Source organism: Heloderma suspectum, chromosome 2 (assembly GCF_057233095.1).
Source record: "Heloderma suspectum isolate Gila_16-S chromosome 2, 16-S_ref, whole genome shotgun sequence".
NCBI classification, from domain to species: Eukaryota; Metazoa; Chordata; class Lepidosauria; order Squamata; family Helodermatidae; genus Heloderma; species Heloderma suspectum.
In genome coordinates this window covers 265,865,953-265,881,777 of record NC_139459.1, presented here as the reverse complement: position 1 = coordinate 265,881,777, position 15,825 = coordinate 265,865,953, and the positions used below count along the sequence as shown (strand labels likewise).

The 15,825-nt window shown below is 41.6% G+C and overlaps 1 protein-coding gene across 1 annotated transcript in view; it reads left to right on the top strand.

The window, feature by feature from the left end:
• Positions 1–2,374: 2,374 nt before the first annotated feature.
• The window catches only part of RNF130 (ring finger protein 130), a 49,743-nt gene continuing 36,292 nt past the window's right edge, over positions 2,375–15,825 (top strand). The window contains exon 1 of the mRNA XM_084839142.1: positions 2,375–3,704. Coding sequence (XP_084695268.1) covers positions 3,446–3,704 — 259 coding nt within the window. The 5' untranslated portion in view covers positions 2,375–3,445. The remainder of the gene's footprint in view (positions 3,705–15,825) is intronic.

Here is a 15,825-nt window from a genome sequence, read left to right as displayed (position 1 = left end):
CACAGCGCCATCTAGTGGCTGTAAAATGAAACATATAGAACTCACAGATAAAGGGGGGGAAAGCAGTGGTGGGGGAGGGAAGTGCATGTAAAGAGCCAATCTTATTCCTGCTCAGAATCCAGATACAGAAGCCCTGGTAAAATTGCAGGATAAAGAGCCTCTGTGTGGAGAAGCCCCTAGATCCTCAGAAGCATCAAGTAAGCTTCTGTCAAAGAATGTTCGCAGCAGCAGTGCTTGAATTGTTAAGGAAATTGAGTATGTCAGTGGCCACATACTATATCAGATCAAAGTTTTTTTCCAACCGAATCTGTGGGCTTTTCCACATCCTTCTGATTTTCCTTTCAGTGCATCCATGTCTGACAGTGCTGCAAATGTATGGGCCAACCTATCTCACTCTCATATGGAAAAGCATGCTGATAGCACTGTTCACATCCCAGCCACCTTTCATCCTTGGGGTGGGTGGATCAGCTAACAGGAGATAGAAACTTTATTGGCAGCATGGATGAGCCACAGATATAAAGATACAATGATAGATATTTCTAGTGCTGCCCCTGAACTTCTATCTCTGAAATCTTGATTTGTGTAACATTTTTTTCTGGGATGGTGATTAATCTTTAGTAGTGTCATTTAAAAAGTGTGCACCTGTAGTATCCAAATAGCAGCGTCTTTTGTGTGTATCACATGTGTGCATGTAGATGAAAACCAACCCATGGTTCTGTGTAAAATAAATGTATTCATAATTGTAGGGTCAAGCATGCTCCATTCTCTGGTAATTACAAAGAAGACAACTAATAGCCATCAGAAACGGAACAGCTAGTTTATTACACATGCCCTAATGTTAATTTTATATTTGGTAAAATGAGTTTCAACACAATCCTATGCACATTTACTCAGAAGTAAATGTCAATGGGTTGTTTCCCTAGGTAACTGAATATAGTGAGAATTCCTTTGAAGCAAAATACACAGCACTGCACTGCATGAGATGAATTTATTCACATCCCGCTTTTCAGCCAAGATTGACTCCCAAACCAGGATACAGTTAAAATCCACACAAAGGTACAACATAATTAGAGATATGTATGTTTGTGCAGATGGGGAAATCTCTCCAGGTTTCTGGCAGTTGGTGACACATCTAGGCTCTTCCCTCCAAGTCCAGAAGGATAGAGCTGAAGGCACTATGTTCGTTTTATTTAAACTACTTGTATACTGCTTGATATCCCAAGGTCTCTAAGCAGTTTACATAAAAATACGTAAAATATAATATAAAGACCAATATAAAAACAATATAGAATAATAAATACATCTTTAAAAGTTACAAGAACAGTAGAACAGAAAAGTGCAATTAGGAAAAGCTATAGATGAACTCGGGAATGGCTGAAGGTAAAAATGCCAACATGGAGAAATAGCCTTTCCATGAATCTCCTATGTGGCCTGTTTTTCTCACATGAGGGCAATGGCTAATATAATAAAAATAAAGTAATAGTAGCAAGAATAGGGTTGCGATGTTAAACAGAATTCCCATTAAAAAAATTAAAACGGTACAGGAATATAATCCTCAGAGCCCTATTGAAATGCAAGTCATCATATGAAGCTTAGCCTATTAAAAAGGCGCCAAGAAGGTGCCCTCAGTATACACTGTGGGTGGAGGAATTGTGTGAACTTCACGGAACCTGGGACGACATAAACGTACTCCAGGAATTATGAGGCGATTTCTAGCTGAAAGAGAAGAGAATTCCCCCATTAACCATGGAAAGAGCGAACAGTCTTATTATTTAACGCCGAAAGATATAAACGTGTGAAAAATGCAGCGTAATAACCTGAGAGAGCCCCAGAGACGACTATGACTAGAAGCGGAACGCAGGAAGTAAACCGACCGAGTGAAACTACTTGGTGAGGACGAGGGGAAGAGAGACGGACAGACGGCCCTGCCACTCTCAGAAGAGGGCCTCATCACATTGGTTCAGAAGGAATTATCCCCTGCTTCGATTGGCTGGCAACGCTGGGGAAGGGCGGTGTCGGAGACCGCGTTGGGGGAGCGCGCATCAATCCTGCCTCGTTGCGCGGGGCGATGTTACAGTTGAGCCCAGGTTGCAAAGCGGAAACGCAGAACTCGCAGCGCTTGTGCCGGCTGCCCTCCCCCCCTCCTGCTCGCAGGGGCCGCCGCCGCCGCCTCTCTTTCCGAACCCCGCCTCAGCCAACTATTTTTAACTAGCCACGCCCCGCGGCTGGCCGGCGCTCTCGGCCTTCCCGGCTCTTACCCACGCCCCTTCCCCTCCTCAATGAGGTAGGGTGGGTGTGGCTTTCCCCCGAGCTCCCGCCCACCTCCTCGTGGCGGCGGGGGAGGGCGAGCATTGTGTTGGCGCAGTGCGCCTGCGCACTCGGCGCGAGAACCTGGCCGGCAGGTTGCAGTTGGTGGGCCCGCCATCAGGTTCCGCTCGGGCGCTGGCGGCTGCCGTTGTTCGAACCGAGAGGAAGGGAAGGGAAGGGAAAGGCTGGCGCTGGCTCGGTGGGTGGGGCCGCTGGCGCTGCGCGTTGCCCCGTAGCTTTTGGGCGCGCGGCCGGGCTGAGAGGGGCCACGAAGCGGCCGGGGCCGGGCCGGGCCAGCCTCCATGGAGCTCCCGCTCCTGCCTCCGCCGCAGTCGCTCGCCTGGGGCTGGGCAGGGTCTGCGGAGGCTGCGCGCGAAGTTGGGCTCCGCGTCGGGACCCGACAGCCAGCCCGAGAGTGACCGCCGGCTGCGAGGCTTCCGAGTCGCAGCGGCACCGGCAGCCCTGGCGGCGGCGGCGGCGGCGTTGGGCTCTCCGCTGGTGTGTCTCGAGCAGAGCGGCGACGCGGAATAGCCGCCCTCTTCCTTCGCTCAGTATTTCCCTCCGATTGGACTGTCGGGGGCTCCTTCCCCTCTCGGCCGACCCCGGAGAAATAAAGACCCGCCAGAGTGGCCGGCGCCACCAGCTGCGCTTCTCCGCTTTCCTCTTCTTCCGTCGTCTTCTTGGCCGAAATTCAGAGGAAGCCCCAGGAGAAGCAGGCAGACAGGCCCAAAGCAGAGCCCCTTCGGAAATCTGAAGGGTTGCTTGGCTTCTTGACGTTCATCGGCTGCTGAAAGCATTTGGATACGAGTGTCCCCCCCCCGTTTAAAGAAGCTGTTGTCCGTCGTCTGGCTTCTGTTGCTCAGAATATATCGGCTTCTTCGCTCTGATTTGTTTCCACCGTTTTAAATTGAGAGTATTTATCTCTCCCCCCACCCCCCATATCATCTTAAGCTTTCTCAACAGTCTGAAGTGAATGAATGGATAGAAAGGGCCAAGCATCCATAATTTCCGAAGTGTCTCTTTTTGTGGTTATAACCCATTTTGACACTGGTATGGAATAACATGCATTTATGCACACAATAAACATAAATATTTTATTCAGGAGAATTTTTGAAGATAATATTTTTTAGGGCTGAAAATGATCCTAAAGTGGGTTTTGCCTTACTGGAACTATTTATCCTCCCTGCCCATTTTGGTCCTGTTTAACTGTTATGCTCTCCTAGCTAGTGCAGATAATACCAACCAAGCATATTATACAGCTCTCATAAACGTGACTGTATTGAATCCTGATCGTTCAACACCTACTTTGCTAATACTTGAGCGTGGACGCTACGGACAGGATTCTCCCAAAGTATCTGTCAAAGGCTTGCTTCTGGCACCTTTGCCAATTAATGGAGGTAAGTTTTTTCTATTACACTTCCTTTTTTGTGTGAACTAGGCTGCATCTCTGGATTGTTAAATTTGGTTAACTGCATATTTTAATGTTCACAGACACTATCCTAAACCTTCTCTCCTCACACCAAATACCAGGGTTCAAGGTGGGTTTTAATATTTCCTTATTTAAGTAATTATAATATTGCAAATCAAAGTGCTGTAACACTTTGGAGGCTGGCTTTGGAGTAGATTAGAATGACAGTTTGGACTATTTCATGCTTGCCTTTTAGGTGTACACTTAAAATATGCGAAATAGTCTTAGCATACACATGGTCAGAAACGCAGCTATCCTATTCCCAGGTATTTCCATAGACTTGCAGGAAACCAACAAAGAGTGTTGTGGCAACTTAAAGGCTAATATATGTATTATGGCATAAATCATATCATAGGTACTGTCATCAGCCAGCTGGGATTGGATGAAGTTGCCTATCAAATTGTTCCTCAGAGGTAAATCTTGGTTTGCTGTCATGTAATGTATGAAATGGCACTTAATGTGGATTAAACAATATTGAACAGAAGATAGATGTGGAAGTGTTCCACATAAAAATCTAGCACTGCACTGCACTGGCTCCTATACAAAAAAGTTACTGAATGTCATGTTCCTGGACAATATAAACTTCAAAATTAATATTTCTGTTGGTCATTGTAACATCTGTTGGCGTGCATTGAATCCAATACCATCATGAGCTGATCCAAATTAAATCGGCTAAATCTATTTAGGGTGTATGGCTGGCTGGGGAATGCTGGACTTCCTTCTGTCTAAATATGCTAGGGTTGCACCCTTCGTATTTCAGATTTTCTGTTCTGGTTCTAGAAAAGAAAGGGGCAAGGGAAGGAGAATTCTCCTGGGGAAGTGCTGTTTTGAGTAACTTGAAGAGTTTTGTAGTGTTCAAAACCTTAATTTTTCTATCTCTTGCACAATGGTTTTAAGTTTCTCAACTGATGAGAATTGGTTCAGTTGCTCTGTGGAGCATTGTTGACTTGCATATTAAAACTGGCTTGCTTATAACGTTGCCACATGTCCATCCTAGTTATTAGAGGCATAGTTTGACCTTGTCTGGTGCATTAAATTATATAGGAAGTTTAATTAATGTTCTGCACTTAATACATTGGATCCAGATTTAGGCATGTGGAACTGGGCTGGATGAAGCAGATTCACCCTCCCCTGCATGGCAGCCCTTCCAACACCCCAAAAATGCCACATGGAAGGTTGGGGGACCCTGCTGAATGGGGTAGGCTGCAGTGCAGGGAGAAGGAGGGATCTTGGAAAATTGAGTGGAGGCACCTTTCATGAGCAGAACCCCTTACATCTACAGAAGGCAGATCCTGGATCCAACCTAGTATTTGTAAAAATGGTTTTGGATCCTCATACTCATGCATGATAAATAAAGGTACATATATGGTATGTATATTTATTTAAAGATTTTTATACTGCCTTTCAGTATAATTGTAACAAAATATATAAAAGCAAAATCAGTAAATATGGCAAGGGGTGTGTGGAAGCATGTACTGGACTTATATTCTGAAAGTGCAACGGAACGTATGAACTTTCATCTTGAACATAAGAAGAGCCATGCTGGATCAGACCAAGGGTCCATCTAGTCCAGTGTTCTGGTCACACAGTGGCCAACCAGTTGCCCACAGGAAACCCACAAAAAGGACATGAGTGCAACAGCACCCTCCCACCCATGTTCTCCAGCATCTGGTATCCATAGGCATACTGCCTCTGATATTGGAGGTAGCATATAGCCATCAGAACTAGTAGCCATTGATAGCCTTCTCCCCCATGAATTTGTCTATCCCCCTTTTAAAGCCATCCACATTGGAGCCCATCACTTGGTGGTGGTCTTGTGATAGCCAATTCCATACTTTAACTGTGTGCTCCGTAAAGGTTCAGGTGATGCCAGATGGGCCTATCCCAGGAAGTCATTTGAAAGTTCCAGGGCTATAACAGAAAAGACCTTGTGGCTTATTGAGGCCAATCTGGCCTCCATGTAAAATGATATCTATGTTTGGTAAGCAATACAACATTAATTTCATACTACATCTCAGTTTCATTTCCCATTCTTCAGAGATAACTCAGATAAGACTTCAGAGCCTCCCAGTATTAAGTACATCTAAAACAAATAATAATCTCTTGTCTAACATTTGTTGGAAATGACTTAATTTCATTTTTATTAGCTTTTAAAACTTCTGGACCACTTTCAAACTCATTACTCAAAATGGCTTATAATAGCATATATAAAGTTAATAAAACACTGGCAAAACAAGTCTTATCAATGTCAAGGAGCTAAAAAACCTATTAAAATAATGGAACTTTCATATGGTGTCTAAAACTATGAAATGATGACTAGTGACTCTCTTCAGGGAGAGAGACCCAGAGCTGTGGCACCAACACAAAGAAAAGACTGTTCTGTAGCCTTGGTTCTGGTTTCCATGGAAGTCATATCTGAAATATGGTCTTGATGGAAGTTATCAGTAGGTGGAGAAGTTCATTTAAGAGATGTTCCTAAAATACACTGGATCAAGGCCATGTAGGTCTTGAGAGATAATAGCCAGAACTTCACATTTGGGAGAAAACTATGAGTTAATGCAACTGAGAGAAAATTGGTGTAATATATGGAGCATGCCCTGCTCTAGCTTAACAGGTAAGAATGGTGGTTTCCTGCATCAGGTGCTGGTTTTAAAGTTTAGATAATGGTGGAAGGCTCTTGCACTCTAAGGGGACATCCAATGTCATGTGATTGGACTTCCATTCATGCAACAGGATTTCTCCTCCCCCGTGTGCCCCCCAAATCTTCAGAGGAGCCCACAATGTTCCTGAGCAGATTTGGGGAGTGCAGAGGGGTTGCGGGGGTGGGTGGGCAATCTATTCCACCAACGGTGTCCATTTCACTGGTGGACAGACACTATTGAATTTCACCTTAAAAAGCTGTATTTTTAAGGTGAAATTTCATGTAATTGATTATAAGTAGCCTGGCTATGATTGCCACAAAGCTGGGTCTGGGAGCATTCAGCCTATAAACCTGTTTGTTTAGAGGAACTGTCTAGAACAGGCAGTCTAACCAGCTCCTGTAAATAATGAAATCTTTTTTTAAAAAATTGATCAATTAATTATTGTTATATTAATTTAGAAACTCTTGGATAAGTCTGAAAACTAAAAGGTATCCCAGTTCAGGTCATGGATACCTCACAATGTATTGGGCACCTTGTGAATTTTGAAAGAACTGGGAGAATACAGTACTGTTCTATTTGATAGATTAATCTGATGCTCAAAACACTTTTCAAAATTTGTCTTTACTTGTATAAGTGTGTGTGTGTGTGTGTGTGTGTGTGTTAGCAGATTCTGGTATGTCATAGCTTGAATTTCTACTACATCAAAACCTATTTAGAAAAATTGGAATAATCTTTTTACACTGGGTGTAAACATAAGGTTCTATAGCCTGAGTGCACAAAAAATATTGTAACATTCACTGGAAAGTGTTATAGAAAGAATAATTAAAATACTTAGATTAGGGTATGTGCTTAAGGGTCAAGGGAAGAATATATAAATTAGTGTATTTGTGTAGTTGACAGAGCTCTGTGAGATTTAGGCCTGTAACTTTTTTTTCTACATCCCAATTTCATAGGGGTTTTCATCTTACTGCTCCTGTTTGATTTTCCTCTATTGCTTAATCTTTGCGCTCTCTGTCTGTAGCAATTTATTTTAAACCTGGTGTGATTCAACTCTATACGCTATTTTCTTTCCCATCCATTAAAATGTACCTTATGTGAATACTGACATTGGCTTGTTCTAAGCATTTAAAATTTGAATGGGATCAGTTTTAATATAGGAAACACATTCATCCTGGAGTAGTTTTAGGGAGCAATCCTATTGTGATAGGTGGCCACCTCCAAACTCGGAGGCGACCGCCTATCCAATGCAGGGCAGGTGGAATGCGGAGGGGATCTTCTCCGCGCTCTGGCCGCCCTGCATTACTGGCTAGATGGCCAATTTCAGCTGTCTAGCCAGAGTGGTTTGGAGCAGGGTGGGGGGGAATGCATAGTAAGCGTCATAATGATGCTTCCACTGCTCCTGGGAACATCCCCTTTCCTCCCGCTCCATGCAGCTCTTCCAAGCGCAGAGCCTGGGATGATCTGTGCTGCCTACGAGGGGGTGGGGAGGCTGGCTCCAAGGTTAGTTCCCAAAACCCAAAAAATCCTATGGCTGTCTAGCCACTGTCTAGCAGCCATAGGATTGCCCCCTAAGGTTATCTGTAACATTCTGCATTTCATAATCTCTCCTGAAAGTAATTTATGAATTTTAAGACATTATTGATAGGGCAGTTAAAGTGACTCTGAAAGCCCTAGAAGGAGACTGCGGTCAGAAACGTTTTGGTCACCACTATTTGTCTGGATTCAGCCATAGTCAGCTTGCTTGTATTCAGTCAGAGTAAATGGCTAGGCTGCAGAACATGAGTTGAGTGACTTTAACACTCTGATAGCTCTAAAGTTTGTCTATATATATCCCAGTGATTGTATATGCAAATTGAAAGGTAGGGACATGGTCAACGGCATCATGTACATAGATGGCACTACATAAATAATAATTAAATGGGTCACAGCATGTACATCCTCCTACATTGTACCAGTTGTGATGAGTGGGGTGTGAGACTGCATTCTACCTTCTTCCCTTTTCACAATGATGTACACACAGATTAATTATGGTAGTCAGCCCTAAGAGGCAGTTTGTGCCTCTGAAGGGAGGCTCCTTTTACAATCTGAAAACCATGTTGTGTTCTCTTTCCACTTCTCCCTCACTTAAAAAGCAAGGGTGGAATAGCCTTATATAATTCCTTATTAGGAAGAGACCAAAAAGGGCAAAACATGAATAATTTGTAAGGACATCTCTTTTTACTGAACTTGTTTTCCAAAATTCCTGACCTGAAAGCTTTTTCCTGTCCTTTATTTGTAGGCAACGTTTTCATTTTGAATTCAAAACAATAATGTGGCCAAGTCTTTTTTTTCCCCAATCCATTATTGGGTTTACATTTCTTTCAACTAGTCAACATGATAGATCATGAAATTCCAGCCTTCCAAATTATTACAGTTTTTAAATGGTATAATCATTAAAATTTGCTGTCATCAGTTGCCAAGCTAGTTCAGTAATTATTGGAAAAGATCGATATACCAGCAATTACCTATTTTCCTTTATGTTTTCCATGAATTCATCCAGCTAGCGCTATTTTATATCAGATGCATTGTTTAATAGTTCATATTACAGAGAAATAGAATTTGTAAATTTAACAGACATATCTAAGAAATTAGATGGTAAATACAGCTGATATTTTGTCATGTGCTGGATTAACCTTACTATGTTGTTTGTGTGTTTTTCCAATCTTGGCAATTGCACCGGGTATTCCTTTGACATCATGCATTCTCTGCTGTGAGCTAACTGTGAAGATGCTCTCTCTTAACACAGTGATTGAACGCTTCTTCACAAGATATGCTGTAACAGTGGGACAGGCACTTGAAAACCTTGGCTGTCCCCTAGTTGTGTACATCTGCTGCTAAATGCAGAGTTCAGCCTTCTATATCTAATGAATCCTCGAAAAGTGAAATTTATCTGTGAAGGTGCAGCAAAGGCTGAATCCTGTACATGGTAGCAGATACAAGGCGACAGCTGGAGATAAACTAGGAGCTGGAACTTAGAAGTTTTTTTGAACTGTTACTACATGCCTAATGGCTATGCGAATAGTCACTGAGAAGAAAGGATCTTGCTTTAGTAATATGATTGAGAGTAGTGTAATACCAGCCAAGTTATCTTTATTTGCTTGGGAAGTGCAGCTTTCATGGTCCAAGTTCTTGAGGTAATGAAATTGTAATTGTATTAATCATCTCTAAATGTTGGAGTAGTAAAGACTGTGCCTTTATGGATACAAGACTGAATTGTCTTGTACTCATTAAATAAAATTACTAAATTACATTTTGTGGACACACTCTAGTTTTGAAGGCATTTGTAATCCATGAAACCATGCAGGTAATATGCATGGTACCATTTCCAGGTGAGATCCTAAAATATTTTAGTGTTATTTTTACGTTAACCAACTTATTTGGGGGTGGGGGGGAGAATTGCCATAGATTTTTCCCCCCTGTAATATTAAGTGCTTGGTAGGTATCGACTCTTGTTTTTGAAATAGTGTTTTGGTGTTTTTAGAATTTCACATATCCCTTGAAGTAAGTTTTTTCTCTGCAAACGGAAGATATAGCATCATGTGATGATTCCTAATCCAGAAATAGTCTGGTGCACCAGTGAGAGCCATGAGATTAGTGAGTACCAGAGACAAGGCCTTTTCTGTGGTGGCTGCACATCTTGGGAATGCCTTCCCCTGGGAAATGCATATGGTTCCCTCTTTGTTGCCCTTTAGGAGGCTTTTAAAGACCGTTTTATTCCAGTTTGCATTTGACTAAATTTTAGTGTACTGTGCTTTTAACTGAAGTGTTATCTGCTGTTGCTATCCTTTTGCTTTATTTCTTGTATGTATTGAATTGTGTTTATGGTTTAATTATTTATATTTTAAAGCATGTTGTGATCTATTTTGTGAGGGTTTTACCCTGCAAAGTAGTTTTGTTGTTGTTCAGTTGTTAAGTCGTGTCCGACTCTGTGACCCCATGGACCATAGCATGCCAGGCCTTCCTGTCCTCCGCTCTCTCCCGGAGTGTGCTCAAATTCCTATTCATTGCATCGGTGATGCTATCTAGCCATCTCATCCTCTGCCGTCCCCTTCTCCTTTTGCCTTCAATCTTTCCCAGCATCAGGGTCTTTCCCAGGGAGTTTTCTCTTCGCATTAGGTGGCAAAATATTTGAGCTTCAGCTTCAGTATCTATCCTTCCAATGAGCACTCAGGGTTGATTTCCTTTAGGGTTGACCGATTTGACCTCCTTGCAGTCCAGGGCACTCGTAAGAGTCTTCTCCAGCACCACAGTTCAAAGGCATCAATTCTTCGGCGTTCAGCCTTCCTTATAGTCCAGCTCTCACAGCCATACGCTGCTACTGGGAAAACCATAGCTTTGATGATACGAACCTTTGTCGGCAAGGTCTCTGCTTCTTATTATGCTGTCTAGGTTTGCCATAGCTTTCCTCCCAAGGAGCAAGCATCTTTTAATTTCATGGCTACAGTCACCGTCTGCAGTGATCTTGGAGCCCAAGAAAATAAAATCTGTCACTGCTTCCATTTCTTCCCCTTCTATATGCCAGGAGGTGATGGGGCCAGATGCCATTATCTTCGTTTTTTTAATGTTGAGTTTCAAACCAGCTTTTGCACTCTCCACTTTCACCCTCAACAAGAGGCTCTTCAAATCCTCTTCGCTTTCTGCCATTAGGGTGGTATCGTCTGCGTATCTGAGGTTGTTGATAATTCTCCCGGCAATCTTAATTCCGACCTGTGATTCATCCAACCTGGCGTTTCTCATGATGTACTCTGCATACAAGTTAAATAAGCAGGGCGACAATATACAGCCTTGTCGTACTCCTTTCCCAATTTTGAACCACTCAGTTGTTCCATGTCTGGTTCTTACTGTTGCTTCTTGTCCCTCGTACAGGTTTCTCAGGAGACAGGTAAGGTGGTCTGGTACTCCCATCTCTTTCAGAATTTGCCAGAGTTTGTTGTGATCCACACAATCAAAGGCTTTAGCATAGTCAATGAAGCAGAAATTGACGTTTTTCTGAAATTCTCTTGCTTTCTCCATGATGCAGCGAATGTTGGCGATTTGATCTCTCGTTCCTCTGCCTCTTCGAAACCCAGCTTGTACTTCTGGTAGTTCTCGGTTCACATGCTGCTGAAGCCTAGCTTGTAGGATTTTGAGCATCACCTTGCTGGCATGTGAAATGAGCGCAAAGTAGTTTAGTGATCTATTATTGATGATAATATCACAAAAATCTCTAATGCCATCAGGGTCTTCTTATTGACTAAATCAAATCCAAAGAGATTTTTTTAGTCTAAGACTGCATAACAACTGTGGTACTTAAGTTCACAGGTGGACAACTTGTTCAGTATCCAGCTACGCTGAAAGTATACTGTGAATGGAAAAACTGCATCTGAAGTATAAAGGCCAAAAACACCTTGGTACTTGATATTCGTGTTTTGTTTTTGTTTTGTTTTTTACTTCTGGGAATAGAACTGGAATTCATGGGGATATCTGGCAAAAACTACAACTGAAGCCAGAACTAGGTTGGCCTGGCTGTAACTGGAGTTTTTGCCAAAGAAGGGCAGTGTTACAGCCGAACCACTATGGTGAAGCTGCATTAGTTCTTGGATGTGTGATTTTTTTTTTTAGTGACCGTTGTTTCTGAAAATAAATAATATCTGAAAGAAACATAGTAGATGACAGGACACAGCCAATGATATGTTGTGCCCCTTGTGTAATGTAATTTGTGTGATACTTCTTTTGAGGGTGAAATGACAAGTTAGTAAAATGTTGATCATCAGTTAATTGAAGTTTGTATTTAGTACAGTTCAGAAGCAGAAATATCTGTATTCAGTATGTTGACACCAAAAAAACTTTGGGGTGTGTGTGTGTGTGTGTGCGCGCGCGCGTGTGTGTGTGTGTGTGTCATAGGCTCAAAATACATGTTCAATTGAGTTTGTGGTCCCTTCTTCCTTGAATGTATTTTAAACCCAAAGTAGCCTCAGGCAAGTCTGTATCTGAGTGGAAAAGTGTGGGCAGGGAGATCACCATAACTCTTTCCTGTCTGGTCATCCTGTTCAAAATCCCTCCCCCCACACACACACCTGCTTTTTCCCCTCACCCCCTTTAAACTGTGGTATGCTAAAAAGTAAAATAGTAAGATCTTACACAAGGCTAATTTGTTAACTATAAACAAATAAATGCTAAGTCAGCGTTCACCAGCATGGTGCCCTCCAGATGTGGTGGACTACCACTCCCATATCTCCTGACAGCCTGACCAGTGGCTATGCTGGCTGTGAAAGATGGGAGTTATAGTCCAATGCATCAGAAGGGAGGGGACACCACGTTGAAGAAGGCCATCAGCTGAGCAATCTTTGTTTCTTCTTAGAAGTAACTTAATAGGACATTATGGTATGAACCAAATTTTGGTTGTAAGCAAAATTCACATAATTGACTAAACTGATACATAGATATGAAGGAAAAGACTGTTGTGTCTGCATTTGATCTTTTTGGCATTGCAGTTAAGGTAAGATATTAACCTACTACAGCAAGGCATTTGGTTCAAGTTGCAATAAGTAGTTTTATTTCATACTGTATAGCAATTAGAACCCAAACTTCAAAATCTCATAAACTGCAGTGACTTTCCTATAGAGTGAGCTCTCAAAAAACAAATCAGCAATTTCAAAGGAGACACACCTAATTAAATCCAATATGTGTGTTCTGTTTTGTGGCAAAAATAAGAATGAGAGATAAAGAAATATGCTTGTTTATAAGGTAATGGAGCACATAGCCGAATGTTTATGTGAGAGTGTTAATTTGATATTGCAGTTGAAATGTTAACTCCTAAAAAGACAGTGCATGCTGCTAGGTAGATAACCAGTGCTGCTGTCACCTTTTCTCTTGATACTGATATAGAATCATTTGCACAACAGAAGTGGAAACTGCAACAAAATGTTGCAGGGTGCAGTGCTTCCTATTTGGGATATACCATTCTATCCCTATTTTTCCATTTTCCCCCTTCGCCAACAGTTAGTCAGCATTTTGTGTCCACTAAGCATGCTCGGGCCACAAATTGCCCGCTCCTGATTTATATAATGATGATTCATTTCATAGCCTCTAAGAAAATGCAGAGTCAGTGATAGGTTTATATGAAGACACCATGAAACCTGCATGAACCAGGCTCTGTGACTTATATAGTTGAAGTACCTCAAAAGGGAGCACTGGAATTACAGAAACCATAGTGGCTGTATGTGCAACCCTACATGAATACACCAGTTCATACAAATGGCTTTCTGCATGTGATTCTGGCTGTGAGCATGCCAACAACACTGAGCTCAAATAGGCAGGATATATGAATTGGATCAATGATGGGAAGGATATCTAGTCTTTGAGAAGGGAAGTTCTTGTTGTTTTTAGGAGAGTGTGAGTATAGTATCCTACTTTTTCCTATTTTGTTCTAGAGAGCTGGTACTTCAGACTCTTTGGCGCGAAGTTCACATTTTACAATGGGTTTCCTCATTGAAAGTGATGTATTACCTATTTTTAAATTGCATTCAGTGATTAAACCATGAACTACCTGGAAATATGCTCAGCTGTTATTTGTTATTTGTTAAGCAACTATCGCCCCAGTAACAGTTCTTGTCCAAAAATTAAGTCAATCCCTTGTGATAATGGGATGATTGCAAATATTGTGGTCGGACTGGTTTCTTAACTTATTCATTGCACTGTCTTTTTCTAAGAAGTTAATATGTCAGTACTGACTATATTACATAGAAGTAAGCTCAGTTGAAAGCAGATATATTTCCAAATACACTTAGGATTGTGGTACATTGCAATCTTAAGGAAATGTCTACACTGAATCCATAACAAGCTGATCAACACCATTTACTGACTGCTAACTATTGTGCTGCGGTGTTATTACACAGACTATTGTACTAGTTTGAGATGCAGATTTCTCCTCTTGAGTTACCATGCTTCAGAACTGTTTATGGACTAAAATATTTCAAATTGAAAATGCGACTGCTGCCCACAGGCAAAGCCTTCCTTGTTCTGTTAGACAGATTTCCTATCTAAGCTTCATTTCTTATAATTTAAGAGGTGAGACCTGAGGACTCTAAAGAAAAATTATACTTCTCACAACTGTACAAGTTTGCTAGAAGGAACCTCAAATGCCTCCAGCACATAAAACATAGAACGGATTTTGGTTCCAGTAGGTACAGTAGCTACCAGAAAATACACAATTATATTATTGTCTAAACCTCTGAAGGAGCAAGAGGGGTGTGTATTAGGATGATAGAAACACATGTTTCTGTATGTTTGGGACAGACCATTTCCCCAAATAATCCAGTACTTGTTGACTGTCAGATCATGAGAAAGAATAGACTTGAGCATTGAACACCACCACCAAGTATAAATAAATTAACCTATATGAAAGATTTAGTTTTGACCAGCAGTACTGCATGCAGTGTTAGATCAGAGGGAAGGATGAGTTTAGATGGGTTAGTTCTAAATATTCTGAACCAGATAGGCTTTGGAAATAGCAGCTTGAAATAAACGACAAAGCATGTCCAAATAATTCTGCCCTAGAGATTCAGGGTCCATTGTGAGTAAGCTGGGCTGTAGCAATGCAGAAATGGCTTAGAAACTGAAATAGTCCAGATAACAGAATTGGGTATCGTATTGAAAAGGGAGAAAACATTTTATATATTGAGGGTTTTGTACAATTGTGAAATGACATAAATGACATCAGATCACATCTTTTTTAATAAGTGATTTGTCTAAGCTTGAAATTACTCTTAAATTGCTTTTCATTATGTTATGGAGACTTTCCAGCATATATATCCAGAGTCCTCAGCTTAGGAAAAATATACTTTACAAATGGATTCTGAATAACTGATCATAGATGACAGATGATAATGGACAACTATTGACGATTAAACTTGCTGACATGGTTCTGTGTCCCTTACAATGCTATTGATATGTCTGGCACTTGAGGTGTATAGTAGTCTCCCCTACTTCCAGTAAGTTTTGGCAGTTACTATGAGAAGCTATGAATAAGTCAGAGATTGCTAGCGTAGTTGCTTTTCCTAGCTTCCTGATACTTGCAGAGACACAAGTTTGCTGATTTGCAATTGCTCAAATAACTTTTATGGGACTTTGTAACTTTTTTCAGCCCCATCTTGTAACATTTAACAGTTAATATGTTAAATGCCTGAATTTGTGCTAGGAAAATCATCGGTCTTCAACAGTTTTTTTACCTGTCTGGCAAGGAAGGGGATGGGGAGAGGAAGATGTGTTTTGTTCTAGCATGAAATCTGGTTAGCCTATTCCTATTAAGTCAATTCTTGACCTAGGAGAGGGTTAGGCAATCTTTGTGTGCCCATGGGCACATTTTGCAATTTAAAAATCTGTCCTGGG